This window comes from Adiantum capillus-veneris, chromosome 18 (genome assembly GCF_014529385.1).
Source record: "Adiantum capillus-veneris isolate H3 chromosome 18, ASM1452938v2, whole genome shotgun sequence".
NCBI lineage: Eukaryota > Viridiplantae > Streptophyta > Polypodiopsida > Polypodiales > Pteridaceae > Adiantum > Adiantum capillus-veneris.
The window spans coordinates 129,309,523-129,326,570 of record NC_140948.1 but is presented as its reverse complement, the minus strand read 5'-3'; the positions used below and the strand labels follow the sequence as shown (position 1 = coordinate 129,326,570).

Sequence of the window (17,048 nt, the reverse complement as noted above, 5' to 3'; positions counted from 1 at the left end):
TAAGTTTGCAAAGTGAAGATTAATTAGATCAACTTACCTAGAAAGAAAGCCTTCTTCGAAAGAGGCTTTAAGAGAGTAAACTGACCACTACAAGCCATGAAAGAATATAGTTATAGAAAAAAAATCAAGGAAGAATTGAATAATACAGGTTGATGCGATTCAATCGAGGTAATTGTAGAATGAATCCTGGGAAATAGATGCCTCAATACAAAGGCAATGTACCTAATAAGGATTTGCACACAACTTCTTATCTAGACAAGTTAAGGCGCTTGTTTGCAAGGCGGAATTGGAGATCTTCTTGCATGACGCCTTGAAGAACACGATTAGTCGGTGGATTCGTTGGAGGGGAGGTGGTACAAGAATCCAGATCAGCTCTGGAAACAAGCCAAGGGTGAACTGACTCAAGCTTCATGGAGTGGGTCGTGGATGAGGTGGATGAAGAGGGCGAGAAGCAGGATTGGTCAAAAACAAAGCTCGATGCAACAGGCGTGTCGTGCGACAAAGACATCACCTCATGCACCACTTCTTGTGCCACGGCCCCATCCATCATCCTGGGCGCACATGACGCGCTCTTCTTCACACCTCCCTTGCCTACAGGGAACAAATCACCATATCCATTGTCATACATGTACTCATACTCATACATATGGCTGTCTGCATTCATGTTACCAGCATCATCAAGATTGGCATGGCTTTGAGTCGATATATGTGTGCCCAATGTCCATCGTTCATCAAACACAAATTCACGGTCTCCTATACTACTCCCCGTGCCTGCCTCCCTACTCCCTTTACAAAGCACTTTCTTCACAAGGCTCCTTAATGCACCTGCTCCATCGCCATGGGCCCGAGCCCTGCACCGTGAGTCACAATCCTCATTACTAGAGCTCAGCTCATCCGTGTTGTTCAATAGCTCTAATGTGCTGCCCATGCAACTCTGAGAGGAGATTTTCTTCGTGTTGCACGGGAACAAGCAACAAGTGAGGACTTGAAGCTTGTTATGATGCTCACTTTGTAACCTATGGTGACTTTGAGCATTTTTACCACTTCTTTCTTCTGCATGCAGCTGGGAGAAGCTCTTTAAAATGGTGCTCCTGCCCTCATCTTTTGTGGAAGAGGGGTTGTCCTCGATTTTTGCGGTGGCCTCCTCATTTTCGTCGTCGGAGAGGGAGATCATGGAAAGCAAGCAATTGGCGAGAAGGGCAGGTGCGGAAAGCCGGCCATGGCTGGAAACTTGAATTTCTTTAGCTGTGACTGCAGCTTTGTAGAGACATTGGGCATTGGTAGTACTTGTATGGCGAGTTAAGGGGGCGCTCGTCTTGGTATCCAAGGGGGCAGCCATAGATCTGACAAGCTTGTCCTTATGGTTACCCCATCCGTCTTGCTGCTCTTTGGCATATGAACCGGAATATGCTTCTCTCAAAGGTTGCTGTTTGTCAAAGACGGGGGGTTCTTTGCCTCCTACTTTCCCTTCCTCTGAAGGAGGGGCAATGCTGCAAGAAGAGGAGAGCTCCTCTAGAACTTGCTTTAGCAACATGGCAATGGCAAGCTACGATGACTATATGTGGGTTAGGGCTTGTACAACAGTACCACCAGTCGGCAGGATGAGAGAGAGGGAGGAGCCATGAGTGTGTGTGTGTGTCTTTTTGCACGGGCGCACTAGGAATCAAGAAGCGTGGGCATTGGGCATCTACAATCTCTGTGTCTTTCTGAGGGTCTGCAATCTCTCTCTCTCTCTCTCTCTCTCTCTCTCTCTCTCTCTCTCTCTCTCTCTGAGGAAACTGTACCTGTGCGTGATTTGGCCAACCCTTGCACGCGCGGCGCCTTGCCTTGCGACATCTTCCAGCGCGCTCCTGCAATGTGCGTTTGCACGTCTGTGGGTGCACGTCAACCTCACTATCTTCTCTCCATAGTCTTGTGTCCCTTAGAAAAACCCTGCGTGCATGCACGCGCGTTGGTGTTGCTAAATGACATGGCAATTTTAGAAGGGATCTACAAGAAGATTATCTCATCTAGGAAAACGGATAGCTGTAGCACATAGAGCTCCTAGCAGCCAATTTCATGTACGAAAACGGAGAGCTCTATGTGCGAAAACGGATAGCTCTAGCACATAGAGCTCTCAACAGCCGGCCACCACGAGCAAGGCTATGGCCTACTGGCTGGCTGGAGCTTGATGATCTTGAGCACAACAAGGCGACTGCCGAGGGAGCGATAGTGGAGAGAAGCCACAAGACACGTGAAGGAAGAGGGCTTGCAGATTGTGGAGCGAGAAGATGGCTGGAAGAGGCGGGGCTTGGATTTTACCAGCCAGTCAGTCAGCCATGCACCGGCCATTGAAAAGGTGTGCCACATCGGCAAACGCCCTTCGGAGATGGTGACAGGCCGGCTAAAGGACTCCTATGTGCTCATGCTAGGAGTCTTTCTCAATGTTTTTCATACAATGCATAACATCATGAGCTTCTGCTCGAGAGGCACCGCATACCTAGCTAGGTACGATTGGGGGAAGGGGACCACCAACCTCCCCACCGGGCCAGCGGTCCCCTGCCCCCAATCGTACCTAGCTAGGTATACAGCGCCTCCCTCACAAAAGCTCATGATGCTGAGGTAAGTTACAATGTGCGAAATATTGTGAGAATTTGTCCAAAACTTCTTGTGTATATGGTTAGCTAATTTGACACCTCCCTAGGGAGATGGGATCAATGGCCCACATTAGGCATCACCAGACGATTGCAATCTAAGCCGCCCAATCACATTTTCAACTAGGTGTGAACTCGAGAGGTATGTGTCCAACACCAAATTTGGTGTGTGAACTAAGTGTCAGCTTAGTGTAAACTTGGGAGGATATGTACACTGTAACATTTAATGGCCTAAAAACTTGTGTGTAGCGGAAATTAGCATGAACATAGTGGGCATTTCATTAGAATAGATTCCTAATGAGAAATACAAGAGTGCTTGGGTGGAGAGAGCAACAAAAAGCATAACACCTAGTTAGATAGCATGAACAATACTTTCAAAAGAGAGAGAAATTAAGCTATTGACACCAGTTGAGGACCGGATTTGCATGGAGCCGGTCCCCCCTCCAAAAGGCTTTGTATTATGGTTTCTCCCATCAAGAGAGACATTGTACAATACAATTCTTTGTGTTCCTTCAAGACTAGCTAGTGCAATGAAGATGAAAGCTTCATGCACTAAGCAAAACACTTAGCAAACACAACATTAATTATCCCCGTTCTCAGACCCAAGACCTCACACACCTTCGAAGATGGTGAGAGCTAGCAGGGTATGAGAGTAGATTGAGAGGAAGAAGGAGTATCTTACGAGAAAGATGTACATCTCCTCACATAATCACTTATATTAGCATAGCTTAGCTTAGTAATTAGCATGGTAGAGGAGATGAGCATACATTGAAGCTTGGCTCTTGGTTGGATTTGCATCCACATGCCAAGAGTGTGTCGATGTAGGCTTCTATCTCACAAGCTTGGAGTAGGTGATGAGCTCTCCATTAAAGCTTGGGAAGAGATAGTCTTCTTTTCTTCACACATGAGATTGTGTGAGTGTGTGTGTGATAATGCCTTGCAAAAATCAGCCCCCTCTCTCTCTTGGGCGAGCCCTCTTGCTATTTGCTCTTGCTCTACCCTCATTGGACCTCCCTAGGTCAAGCCAATGACTATTAATCAGCATAAGTGATAGCCTTCTGACATGTGTCCCCCTTTCCCCTTTTGTGAGAGCTTTAGGTAATTTAATGATTCAACTAAACTCTCATTGGACCCCTTTGCCTCCTGGCCAATAGGAATCAGACAAGCCATTGGGTTGCTGAATGCTCATTGGACCCTTGGGAGACTATCCAATAGTCTTCTAGAGGACTTAATTCTCAATGGTTCTTTTATTAAGTGTTTTTAAATTAATTAAACTAGATTTACTCTAGCATAATTCTCATTGGTCCACCTCCAAGGCCATCCAATAGGAATTGGGTACACCTTGTGGGCATCTGGCCTAGGGAGCTGACATGTGTCCCTCATTCCCTTTGTGTAAAGGGAGCTTGTGTGTGTGTGTGTGTGTGTGTGTGTGGCTTTCTCTCTCATCCCCTACATGCAAGGCTCGCCCCCTCCCAAGTAGGGATTGCAAAGACTTTTTTGTACACACACAAAGCATCCAATTCCCTTAAGGTTGACCTTTGGACACAACCTTTGAATTTTGGAACCTTAGCATTCTGGAAGTCTTAATGGGTTGAACCTTAGGGTCTTTTTAGCCCATTGTTGCACATGGCTCTTTTGCAGATGGCCCCCCCTTTGGATCCCTACTATGGCCGATCTGCTAGCTTAACCAATATTCTAGCTTTTTCTCCCCTGGCACTTCCCCATATTAAATGATCAGTTTAACATGAGAAAATCATTTAGGAGAATTAGATATTGATTATTATGACATGCACCACACCAAAATTGGTGTGAGCTCAATGTCAACTAAGTGTGAACTAGGTGTAAACTTATCTGCGACGATGTGATCTATAAACTTAACACACACACACACACACACACACACACACACACACACACGTTTCAACATGTATGTGATAGCTATTACAGTCATTCTCAAGGGGGAGAGGGGAAATGTGTTCAAGCTTCGTATCCGAAAACATAGGAATCTACTGCATTCCCTAGGTAATCCAACGGTCATCATCAACCGACAATCATGAGCTATTGATCCCACCTCCCAAAAGGAGGTGTCAATTAGTGACATGCGCATGTGGGTGAAGATTGATCTTGAATGCGAACTTGTTGTAAACTCGGGCAAATGTGACGTACATATAAACTTTGCAAGCTACGTGCACAACACTTTGGTGATGTGAATTCTATATAAACCCATTGGTGTGAACTAGGATCACAAACATGTTGAAAGTACTCAATATAGCGCTATATTTTGTTGCATAGAGAAATGTGTGCACCAGCCTAGTGGTATGGTATGCACTTCGTGATGGGGAGGTCATGAGATCAAACCTCGTTTGGCGCATATGTTTCCCCCCAAATGGATCGGACGATATCTGCTAATGAGCATAGTAGAGCCTCGGATGCATGGTTTTTCATGTCACATAAAAGTTTAAGTATGCAAGAATATATAGATAAATACAAAGAAGTAGTGCTTAAAGGTCTTGAGCAAATCACCTATCTGCTAATGAGCATAGTATAGCCTCGGATGCATGGTTTTTCATGTCACATAAAAGTTTAAGTATGCAAGAATATATAGATAAATACAAAGAAGTAGTGCTTAAAGGTCTTGAGCAAATCACCTATCTATACTTCCTACCCTATTCGCTCTACTTCATTTACTTGGTCGAAAGTCCTATTACCTGGAATCTTGCGAGATACCAGTGCTCCAAACAAAAAGAAAAAGAGTCCGTCTCTCTCCTCTCTCTCTCTCTCCTCTGCGTGCTCGCCATCTCCTGCCGCTCTCTCCTCTTTCTCTCTCCTGCGTGCTGCGCATCCCCCCCTTTCTGCCCCCATCCTACGCACCACCATCCTCTCTGTGCCTCCCATACCCACGACCACCACCCCCACTCCCATGCATCTTGCCTCCCACATCTCCTTGCTTCCCTCCACATCTCCGACTTCCTCCGATCGCAAACAGAGAACACGTCGCCCTGCTTCTCTGCTTGTTCAAACTCTACCTCGACGGCGAGCTCTCGCAAATGCGCTGCTCTCTCTCTCTCTCTCTCTCTCTCTCTCTCTCTCTCTCTCTCTCTCTCTCTCTCTCTCTCTCTCTCTCTCTCTCTCTCTCTCTCTCTCTCTCTCCGACTTCCTGTGATCGCAAGCACACAACACGTCGCAGTGCACGCGTCTACTTCCCCCTTTTTGACCTCAAACCCATCCAAGGCATCTCGGAAGATACCGATTAATGCACCTGCTTCCAAAATTGGGGTCCCCTACTAGTCGCTCTACTTCATTTTCATTAATTAATTTGTAGGCAAGATCCCTTTTCGAATCAAACATTCAAAGGCAAAAGTCCCACGCCACGTCAGCCCCCCCTCTTGCTGCCATGGAGACCTTATTGCCTTGCCTCCTGACCTCGCGACCATCGCACGAACATGCCGCGGCCAGCTAGAGCAGTCATGGCGGGCCTCTACCTTGGCTTCCAGCCGCCCTCCACGTTCACTATATGCACCCGATGCACTGCTTGCATCCTTGCGAGAGAGAGAGAGAGAGAGAGAGAGAGAGAGAGAGAGAGAGAGAGAGAGAGAGAGAGAGAGAGAGAGCATTGTCTCCATCAAGCTTTGCCTACATCAAATAATGGCTTGCCTTACATTGCGATCGGCCTGGCCACAAGCTCACGCCCATTGCATCCTATCCTAGCCCAGTCTGCACCAAACCCGCCCCAGCCTGAATGTGAGCGGATCCACCTAATGATCGCAAGAACTTGCATTCAGATGCATCCAACTGGCCTCCACCTCTGCAATTGCACTCCTCCCAATCGTGCTTGTTGTCACAGTTTTCTGTCCTTCATGGCCAAAGAAAAAAACACAAGGAACACGTGATCAAAGCCTCCCATCTCTCTTTCTCTGGCTTGCTTAGGAGAGCCGACAATTGATGGTTGTGAAGCATGCAATCACTGTAAATAACGCATGAGAGATGGCGGAAGACCCTAAAGGGGACAATAAGGAAGGATCTCCTGACACGAAAAACTAAACCACTGATACGAGGACACTACCCCTGCAAACAAGAGAGAGAGAGAGAGAGAGAGAGAGAGAGAGAGAGAGAGAGAGAGAGAGCACATCTGCCTCGACTACCCCCCATTCCCTTGGCATCCCGTGCTGCACCCCTTCGTCCAGACCCAACCAGCAACGGTTGCCTCCTCCCTCCTGCTCGGTCCATGTTGCCTTCTCGCGCAGTCCAACTAGGACTATAAGCGGACCTGCAGTGTATGCGTCCTCTGGCAATGGAAAAACTCCATAGAATTGTCTGTGTGCAGTATGGATACAGGATGCGCACGATAGAGAGCTGGAGAGAGAGAGACACAGTTGTTACACTTGATACACAGCGTGCAATGATCGCACATCAAAAAAATCTACGCCTACTCTCTGTCTTTTCATCTCTCTCCACCACGTGCCATGCCCAAATGTTTTCTCCTATTCCCTTTTGCTCTTCAAACAACAAAGGATCTTCGCAGATACCGCTTAATAAGCCCCAAAAAGGACGTTTTGGCCACCTACTTGGCTCTACTCTTTTTGTTTTTCATCAGATAGAATCTCCACAAGATCCCTTAGGATCTCCAATTAGCATGTCCATGCACGTCACCATCTAAAACCAACCTTAATGAGTAACATTTGAACTCATCACTTAGATACTATGAAACTCAAGCTAAACCACTAGGCTATACGCGTTGCGTGCCCTTAGGCCTGCCTTCAGCACTAAAAAAACAAATATGCCCCCGTCCCCCCCCCCCCCCCCCCCAAAACTAATTAATTAATGCCCTTGTGAAAAAGTTGTTTCGGGGACCTACTTACAGCTGCATTTGCTAAAGGTTTGTTTTGTGGTTTGCAAAGCCAATGAATAGGCCTTGCGTAGAATCTATAAATGAAAGTAAAAGGTTGCACCCTCATAGTAGCCAATTCCCCTCAGTGCTCCTTCCTTTCTCGATGTAGCCCTTTAGCAAGCTTCAACACTCTGGTCTTTAGGGTGGGTTCAGACTAGGCGGCGGAAGAAAAATGCAAAGGGGCGTCGATTTTTCATGGCGAAATTTCATTGGTTGAAGTTGAGGCACTCTTCCGTCGAGCCCTCCATTTTTCTTCCGATCCACCCCCCCTCGGAAGAGTTGATGGCCTCTCTCAGCCCCCTTCACTTTTTCACTTTTTCTCCTCCACATTGTTCACACTAGGCGGCGACACATTTAGGAAGGCTTGTTTCTTTCACCGGTTCAGTCTGAACCCAGCCTTAGAAAGCATATGATTTTTCCCTGAGAAGCTATGCTCATTCATTTCTTAGAAAACTACTCAATGGCGTAGTTTAACTTGCCACCCAACCAGTTTATCCCCCTTTTGAGAGCTTCTTGGCCTTGTTCATATCTTGTCGTTAATTAGCCCCGTGCATACATTTCCTACTCTCATAACCCGCGAGCTTGGCCTTAGGAAACTAATCCATCGGCCCTCGCCACCTATGTTGGATCATGGATCTAATTGATAGGCTTAGTTGTCCCTTACATTAATTTTAAAATTCTCGTAGGTTATAGAGAGAGTCTGTACGGTATGTGGTTCTTTTCCCTTTCTGCCCCATGTCTGATTGAATTTGGCATTTGTTTGACTAGGCCCTGTAGAACGAGAAAATCTATTCTAAGAGGACCTTTGGCCAAGCACCATGTCCACTCTTGCCATCCTCTATAACTAAAGCAAGTTCAATGGTCTCTTTCAATGTGTGACATTTTTCTTTCTGCACCAAAGGAAGTAAAGTTTCCTTTAGCTTGCTTGTGCACTTGCAGAAAATTAGGTGAGTAGGTCCCCGAAACAACTTTTTCACAAGGGCATTAATTAATTAGTTTTTGGGGGGTTGGGGGGGGGGGGGGGGGGGGGGGGGGGGGGGGGGGGGATATTTGTTTTTTTTAGTGCTTAAGGGAGGCCTAAGGGCACGCAAGGCGTATAGCCTGGTGGTTTAGCATGAGTTTCATAGTATCTAAGTGATGAATTCAAATGTTATTCATTAAGGTTGGTTTTAGATGGTGACGTGCATGGACTCTTTTTGTTTTTCATTAGATAGAATCTCCACAAGATCCCTTAAGATCTCCAATTAGCATGTCCATGCACGTCACCATCTAAAACCAACTTTAATCAGTAACATTTGAACTCATCACTTAGATACTATGAAACTCAAGCTAAACCACTAGGCTATACGCCTTGCGTGTCGTGCCCTTAGGCCTCCCTTAAGCACTAAAAAAAACAAATATTCCACCCTACACACCCCCCCCCCCCCCACCCTTCCCTTTTCCTTTCTTCCCCCCCCCCAACCCCCCAAAAACTAATTAATTAATGCCCTTGTGAAAAAGTTGTTTCGGGGACCTACTCACCTGATTTTCTGCAAGTGCACAAGCAAGCTAAAGGAAACTTTACTTCCTTTGGTGCAGAAAGAAAAATGTCACACATTGAAAGAGACCATTGAACTTGCTTTAGTTATAGAGGATGGCAAGAGTGGACATGGTGCTTGGCCAAAGGTCCTCTTAGAATAGATTTTCTCGTTCTACAGGGCCTAGTCAAACAAATGCCAAATTCAATCAGACATGGGGCAGAAAGGGAAAAGAACCACATACCGTACAGACTCTCTCTATAACCTACGAGAATTTTAAAATTAATGTAAGGGACAACTAAGCCTATCAATTAGATCCATGATCCAACATAGGTGGCGAGGGCCGAGGGATTAGTTTCCTAAGGCCAAGCTCGCGGGTTATGAGAGTAGGAAATGTATGCACGGGGCTAATTAACGACAAGATATGAACAAGGCCAAGAAGCTCTCAAAAGGGGGATAAATTGGTTGGGTGGCAAGTTAAATTACGCCATTGAGTAGTTTTCTAAGAAATGAATGAGCATAGCTTCTCAGGGAAAAATCATATGCTTTCTAAGGCTGGGTTCAGACTGAACCGGCGGAAGAAACAAGCCTTCCTAAATGTGTCGCCGCCTAGTGTGAACAATGTGGAGGAGAAAAAGTGAAAAAGTGAAGGGGGCTGAGAGAGGCCATCAACTCTTTCGAGGGGGGGTGGATCGGAAGAAAAATGGAGGGCTCGACGGAAGAGTGCCTCAACTTCAACCAATGAAATTTCGCCATGAAAAATCGACGCCCCTTTGCATTTTTCTTCCGCCGCCTAGTCTGAACCCACCTTAAAGACCAGAGTGTTGAAGCTTGCTAAAGGGCTACATCGAGAAAGGAAGGAGCACTGAGGGGAATTGGCTACTATGAGGGTGCAACCTTTTACTTTCATTTATAGATTCTACGCAAGGCCTCTTCATTGGCTTTGCAAACCACAAAACAAACCTTTAGCAAATGCAGCTGTAAGTAGGTCCCTGAAACAACTTTTTCACAAGGGCATTAATTAATTAGTTTTGGGGGGGGGGGGGGGGACGGGGGCATATTTGTTTTTTTAGTGCTGAAGGCAGGCCTAAGGGCACGCAACGCGTATAGCCTAGTGGTTTAGCTTGAGTTTCATAGTATCTACGTGATGAGTTCAAATGTTACTCATTAAGGTTGGTTTTAGATGATGACGTGCATGGACATGCTAATTGGAGATCCTAAGGGATCTTGTGGAGATTCTATCTGATGAAAAACAAAAAGAGAGTAGAGGCAGTAGGTAGGTGATTTGCAATTTTTTTTCCATTTGTTTTAAGGGGAATCAAACGAGATACTCTTTGGAAGGGATGTCATTACAATAGACTTCTTGTTGGTTAGCTAGTGAAAACCTAAAGTAAGATAACTTTATGACCTATCTACATTATTCACCTCACATGAGCAAATATATCATTGGCTTATTTTAGCTAGCAGCATTAACAGTGTTTGAATATTTAAATGGTGATGTTCAAGTCTCTAAACAACAATAAACCTTCTTGTTCTGTCCTCCATGCAGCTAGAAAAACCAACGCTTGGAGCCTCTAGTCCCCGTAATTTGTTGCTTCATCTAAGTAGCACTCTCGATTATACTCACAATAATTCCCACATTGTGAATTACCTCAACATCATGAGCTTCTGTGAGGGAGGCACCGTATACTTAGCTAGGTACGATTGGGAATAGGGGACTGCTAGCACAATTGGGGGGGGGGGGGGGGGGGGGGGGGGGGGGCGCTATAATCGTACCTAGCTAGGTATGCAGTGCCTCTCGAGCAGAAGCTCATGATGCTATGCATAGTATGAAAAACATTGAAAAAGACTCTATTTTCCTACATGAGAAAATTTCTAAATCTTCTTGTGCAAGTAGTTGTATGGCCCCTAGTGCTCCTCTATGGTAGCCTCCACTCACCCGCACTTAAACGTTCCTTTTTCATAATCCATATTATTTCTAATCTTATGTTTTAGTTAGTAACCTAAAACTTGTGGGGGGAGAGAGAGAGAGAGAGAGAGCTTGCTTGAGTTGGCCATGGCTAGACATCCAAGTTCTACTAATACACTAAACATTCTAGATATGCAGAGGGGTGGGAAGAAGATCGCCATGCTGTGTGCATTTCCAAGAGCTTAAAAGCTACCCGAAAGTATCCTACTCCCAATACCAAAATGCAACCCTTTGAAATACTGCAATAACTATCGCTACACATCCCTACAACAATCCCTACATTTTTTTGTAGAGATTTCAACATAGGCCTGCTTCAAACAAGAAACAACAATTACCGCTCTTACAAATTGAGAACCACCATGCACAAAAGCTATCAAAAAACAACATAATATAAGAAACAAGTAACCCGTCCAAAGGGTGTTGTCCTAGTGTTTAAGGTGAGGGCCTTTAGGCACACCCACTATGGTTCAACCCATGTAGACATGAGGTGTGGGTGAGTGGGCGCAATCCCATAAAACGAGCTCGTGCAAGCGAGACAGCAAAAGAAAAAAAAAAAAAAAGAGTAATCAATAGTTGATTACCATACTACTTTCCAAAAAAAATTGATAGAAAATTGAGGAAAGCAAAACCATGGACAACAATTTGTGGATAGCAAAGAAACAATTAACAAACTTGCCATTGTTGGAGTGGGAGCAAGAGCGGTGTGCAAGTGCATGTGTGCGAGAGAGACGGACACATGGTATGGATAGAGCATAGAGTGAGGATAAGAATCCCTCTTTGCTCCTTTATTCTATCTTTTATTAATGAATAAGGTTAGATGGGTTAGATTAGTAGTGGAAACTCACCAACAGCCAATCGACATGAACCCCAACAATCTCCCACTTAAGGGCCACTGTGGCCCAAGTGACCTATGTATGTACAACGTGTACTACAAAGAAGCTTCCAGTGGATTCACCCTACACCCATAATCTCAATGCAATGTGCAAACCACATTGAGGCTAGGCTCTTTCGTGAGAGCATCTGCAGGGTTGTCATCTGTATGAACCTTGACTATCTAGATACACTTTCTAGCCAATATGTCCCGGATCACATGATACCTGACTTCTATGTGTTTTGACTTGGAGTGAAACACGGGGTCCTTTGCTAACAAAAAGCACCTTGACTGCATTAGGAAAAAAATGAACCCTCTACGGGTCCTTTGGAATTAAGGCTAATTAAAAACCAGCCAATGAGATGAGGGTGGTGGACACACTCTATACCCTCAAAAAAGTAGGGAGACAAAGTAGTCTTACAGTTCTTAATAGCCCCTTACCTGGGGGGGGGGGGGGGGGGAGTTAGCACTCACGGGCATGGGCAAGAGGGGATCAATGGCCCACGCCTGACTCCCAGAGCGTGGGCATTGTGGGCGGTCAATCTTTTGGCGCGCCTCAAATTTACACAGTGACGGGTTCATCATAGAAGAAACCCTTCTCCCTATACTTTCAACAAGCACGTGCAAGCGAGGTGGTTAAGGTAGTAGACTTGTAAAGGGGACATCCTCGGTTTGAATCTAGGGAAGGAAGGGAGGAGGGGGGAGGGGGGGGGGGGAGGTGCGAATTTACAAGTTTTGATACACCCGAGTTTACCTATTTTCTCGAATTTACACAAAGCACATCCAGCAGCCCATATCGCACCCGATCCCTGAAATGGGTGTGGCCATTTTTCTCCTTCTGCCCAAGCCCATGTGAGATAGTGAGGAGAGGGGGGCAACTTGGAACATCCAAGTTTCCCTCTTTTTTAATCTGGTTTTAAAAAAACCCCAAAATTGTAAAACTTTCTAAAAAATTTCAAAAATCAAAACTTATCTTCTTAAAACCCCCATAAACCTATTTTATGGTCAAAACAGAAATTTTTAACCTCGAAAAGTCAAAATGTGCACCAAAAAATCCAAAATTCCAATTATTTAAAAAAAAATTGAAACATCAATTTCTACGCTCCAGAGTCCCCCCAAAACTATTCCATAACTAAAAAGTGATTTTCTCTCCCTAGAACCCCTTTTCCAAGCCCTCTTTGGTTACAACCATCACACTCACTTTCTACTCCAACACTATCTCTCTACTACCATCTCCATTGAAGCATAAGGAAGCTTCTCTCTCCTCCCCTCCCACCTCCCATTGCCACACCAAGCAAGGATCATCCAACTTCTCCTACCTCCATTGCCACCACGCTCTTCCCTCTCTCTGCCACTATCACCTCCCATTGGCACACCAAGAAAACTCATTCCCTTTCTCCCACCTACATAAAAGCAACAAGAAAGGTCTTCCTCCTCCTCCTCCTAATTTCCTTTCCTTTCTCCCACCTGCATTAAAGCAACAAGAAAGGTCTTCCTCCTCCTCCTAATTTCCTTTCCTTACCCATGGCTAGCTCTACTCCGCAAAGGCAGCCAAAGGATGACGTCACAACACTAGCATGCCACAACACAAGAGGTGCAGATGGTTAGGGGTGCCACAAGAGTTCCCCAGAGGTACTTGGATATATATGCAACCATTTTCTATTGGCCCTCATCATATTTGAAACTGTGCAAACTTAGATTATCATTGGAAAGCAAAGATTCTTGGCTTCAAGAATTGCAAGGACAAGGGGACCGTAGCCATTGTGCAACAATTTTTTTCATTGTCAAGCATAAAATTGAACCCATCAAAGTATCTTCCTTATTAAGTATAGAGTGGCCACATCTAGATTTATGGTCGGTAGCATCTTTCAAGCAAAAGATGGTAACTCAATGGTAATAGATATCCAAAACTCCTTGAAATATTCTAAAGCTTCAAGGTCTGTGGGCTTGAGTTGGTGTTTTCCTATTCATTGGTTTCTGCATATTTTTAAAGAGTTTGCATTTACAGAGACAACCATAATGTTGTATATAAAGATATGCATTATGAAGATTTAGGGATGCTTTTAAAAGAGAACTGGAGTTTTGAGGAGGGCATTCACAATGGGGATATGGACTGTTGTAAGGTTGGAGCATCAGGTATTGGGATGCGCTATTTAAAATCCTGCACCTCCTTGTACATACGACTTCACTATGATCGTTGAATGTGAAAGCTTGGAGTGTGGACTCCCTTCCAGTGTGTAGATGGCTCTATTGCAAGCTTTGACATGTAGTGAGGATGCCCAATGATTCTTTGGAAGTTGTCCAAGTGAACAAGCATTGGACTCTCAGCAATGTGTGAGATCATTTGGCCATTATGGGTTTTGAGGACCTTCAACAAGCTCAATTTCGTCTCCAAGGTCACAAGGTGAGAATCCTTCCACCAAATTTTTAGTCCATCAAAGTTTGTCAATCATTGCCTACTTATTGTTGAATGTATGCATATTAGAAAGAGAATGAAAGGCAAAATGAAGGTCCAGGATGATTGGGGCATTGATGGAACTATGCTATTGGTGTTATAGCTTTGTAACTTTTACATTTTTGAAAACAATCCCCTCTATAATCAATTTGCTTACCTTTGAATATATTTTTTATTCTACAATAGTGGTCTTGTGTACAAATTGTTTTAGTACCATTTTTAGTTATTATTGAAATATACCCGTCACAATGAGACAAAAGTCCATTTTTTATAAAAGTGCCTTTTTCTTTTTGAAAAAAGTGACCTTTTTTAAAAAGGTCATCATTATAAAAGGGGGGACTGGATAACTTATTCTAACTTTTTACTTTTGCAACCCTTTCTGTCGACACCCTGAACTAGATATGGTTGCCTCCACAACCTCTGCATCTGCACCCACATCCACCCCTTTGTCATGCTTCACCCTCTTCCTTGAGGACACCAACTACAAGGGCAAGTTGTATCTTCACACCTTTTTCACTTGTCTCCCCAACCTTGATGCCACAATAGCCCTCCACACGAACGCTTTTGTCAAGATATCAGTGTTCATGGAAGAGCACATCATAAAGTATGTCGTAACTATCCCCCCACATGCAGGGATTTGGGTGCCTTGTGATTTCTTGCACTACATCCACAAAGGTGATCACCCATTCTTCGAGCAATTGAGATGATTTTTAGAAATTGTCGTTGATGTAGGCCATTTCTTGGGACGAGTAGGCCCCAAGGGTGCCAGCGCTGAAGAAGCACAAATTGGGGATGGAGTACCTTTCTCGGTTGGCAACGTTCATCTTTCTTGTCAGCAAGGAACTTGATTTGGAGGAGGTGCACCTTTCACACCTTCAGGTTGGGTCCATCATCAAGGATGCCAAGGCGCATGAGGGTATCCCCATGAACCTTTCAGCGGAAGGCCAGGCACTTCAGCTAGAGTACCCTAGAGGGCTCAAAGAAGTGGTTGAAAACCCCATCATTAGTGACACTCCAAAGGATGCACCACTAATAGATGAGGCGATCCCAAAAGTAGAGATTAGCCGCTTATCCTAGTGGTACTGGATGGGGAGGAGTATCTCTTTTTTCACCACTTGGAGAAATCATTTGGCCTATGCATGGATGAGTGCCTGAGCATGATATGCACCAGTGTCCAATTTCCCCTAGACAGTACGGTAGATGCCCTTAAAAGAAAGCTCTTGCCACTCATTTACTTTGTTATTGATACTATTGCACTTGTGTGTGCGTAGGTTTTGGCAGCAGAGCAATTGCAAGTGGCCGAGGAATATTTACAGGCCACTCAAGCCAAGGTTGTGGCGACAAGGATTCTTACACCAGTGCCCCCCCCCCCCCCCCCCCCCCCCCCCCCCCCCCCCCCCCCCCCCCCCCCCCCCCCCCCCCTCTGATGAGCCAAAGTTCGTGGATGCAATGAAGTCATTCATCAAGTTGGATGGCAAGGGCAATAGAGAGGAGGATGACGAGGAGCAAAAGGTAAATTCTACCCTACTTTCAAAGTTGTTTGTACTAACCTTAACTATCTTTTTCTTACCCTTGATTGGTTTATGATAGGACATCTTGGAGCTTGATGAGTTTGCAGCACGAACGGGTGGCAAGCGGACGACCTTTGGACCACAGTCCTCCCTTGCACATTACATAGGAAAACTTCCCCTTGGTGATGTTTCCATTGTACACAATGAGTTTACTCCCCAAGGGCATTTCATGACGTGGTCGTTGAAAGCTTTGAACAAAGTTTTGTGTTTATGCACCATTGCCCAAACTCCATATCTTGTGTTCCTAGTTCGTAGATCCCTTGTATGCACTGCATTTGGTAATGGATTTTGTGGAAAGGTGCTTGCGCAGATAGGGATACATGCTTCTATTGGCTCAAGTAACCCTCAAGCGATAGCGCACTCCCTCCTTGCCGGGGAGTTGACTTTCGCACAAGAGAGACAACAAGAAATGGCCAAGAAAATTATGGACTTCTCAAATGAATGGTGTAACCTTTTATCTTCTCAAAAGTAATGAAATATATGGAGTTGTCTTTCTATCTTGTACATTCTTTTCAATAACTTTTGAAACTTTTCAAAAATTCCTAAACTTGGTGTTGTGCATTACTAAGTGGTGTCCTTTTTGCTTTGCGAAACAACTCATTGTAAGTGGGGCCGCTGTCAAGGGACGGGGTGGGGGGGATGTGAAGTGTTATGTGGGCAGTTAAATTCAAGCAGTATTTGAGCTTTCTTGGTGTCTTGGGGTGCAGATAAGGCCAAAAAAGGCAAAAAGGGGGGTGGCCACAAGGACGCACAGATCAGTCTTGTCTGCATCCCAAGACACTAGGAAAGCTCAAATACTGCTTGAATTTAGTTGTTCATACACTATACTCCTCCCCCTCTGCTGGAGCCAAACCTGAGTTGGAGCATAAACACTTAATTATTTACAAGATATGTGCTTTTTTGGTGTCCTGGGTGTAGACAAGGCCAAAAAAGGCAAAAAGGGGGGTGGTCATAAGGGCATGCGGAATAGCCAAACTGGGACCTGTCTGTACCCGAGGACACCAAAAAAGCTCACATAGTGCTTGAATTCAATTGTTCATGCACAAACACACCCCCTTCTCTCTTGACACTCGTGGACTCAAAGTTTGTTCAATACATAGATATCATTTAACTTAAACACATTAAGGAGCTAAAAAGCTTAAAT

General features: G+C 45.0%; 1 protein-coding gene across 1 annotated transcript; it reads right to left on the bottom strand.

Annotated features, from left to right (window-relative positions):
- LOC147436396 (uncharacterized) lies at positions 1-1,763 on the bottom strand. The gene has a single exon (XM_086488158.1). It carries the CDS (start codon positions 1,532-1,534, stop codon positions 248-250), a length of 1,287 nt encoding a protein of 428 aa, XP_086344284.1. The 5' UTR covers positions 1,535-1,763; the 3' UTR covers positions 1-247.
- Positions 1,764-17,048: the final 15,285 nt, after the last annotated feature.

Excerpts from the sequence above, each read along its gene's own strand:
- LOC147436396 (XM_086488158.1), bottom strand. The coding sequence starts at position 1,534 with ATGTTGCTAAAGCAAGTTCTAGAGGAGCTCTCCTCTTCTTGCAGCATT.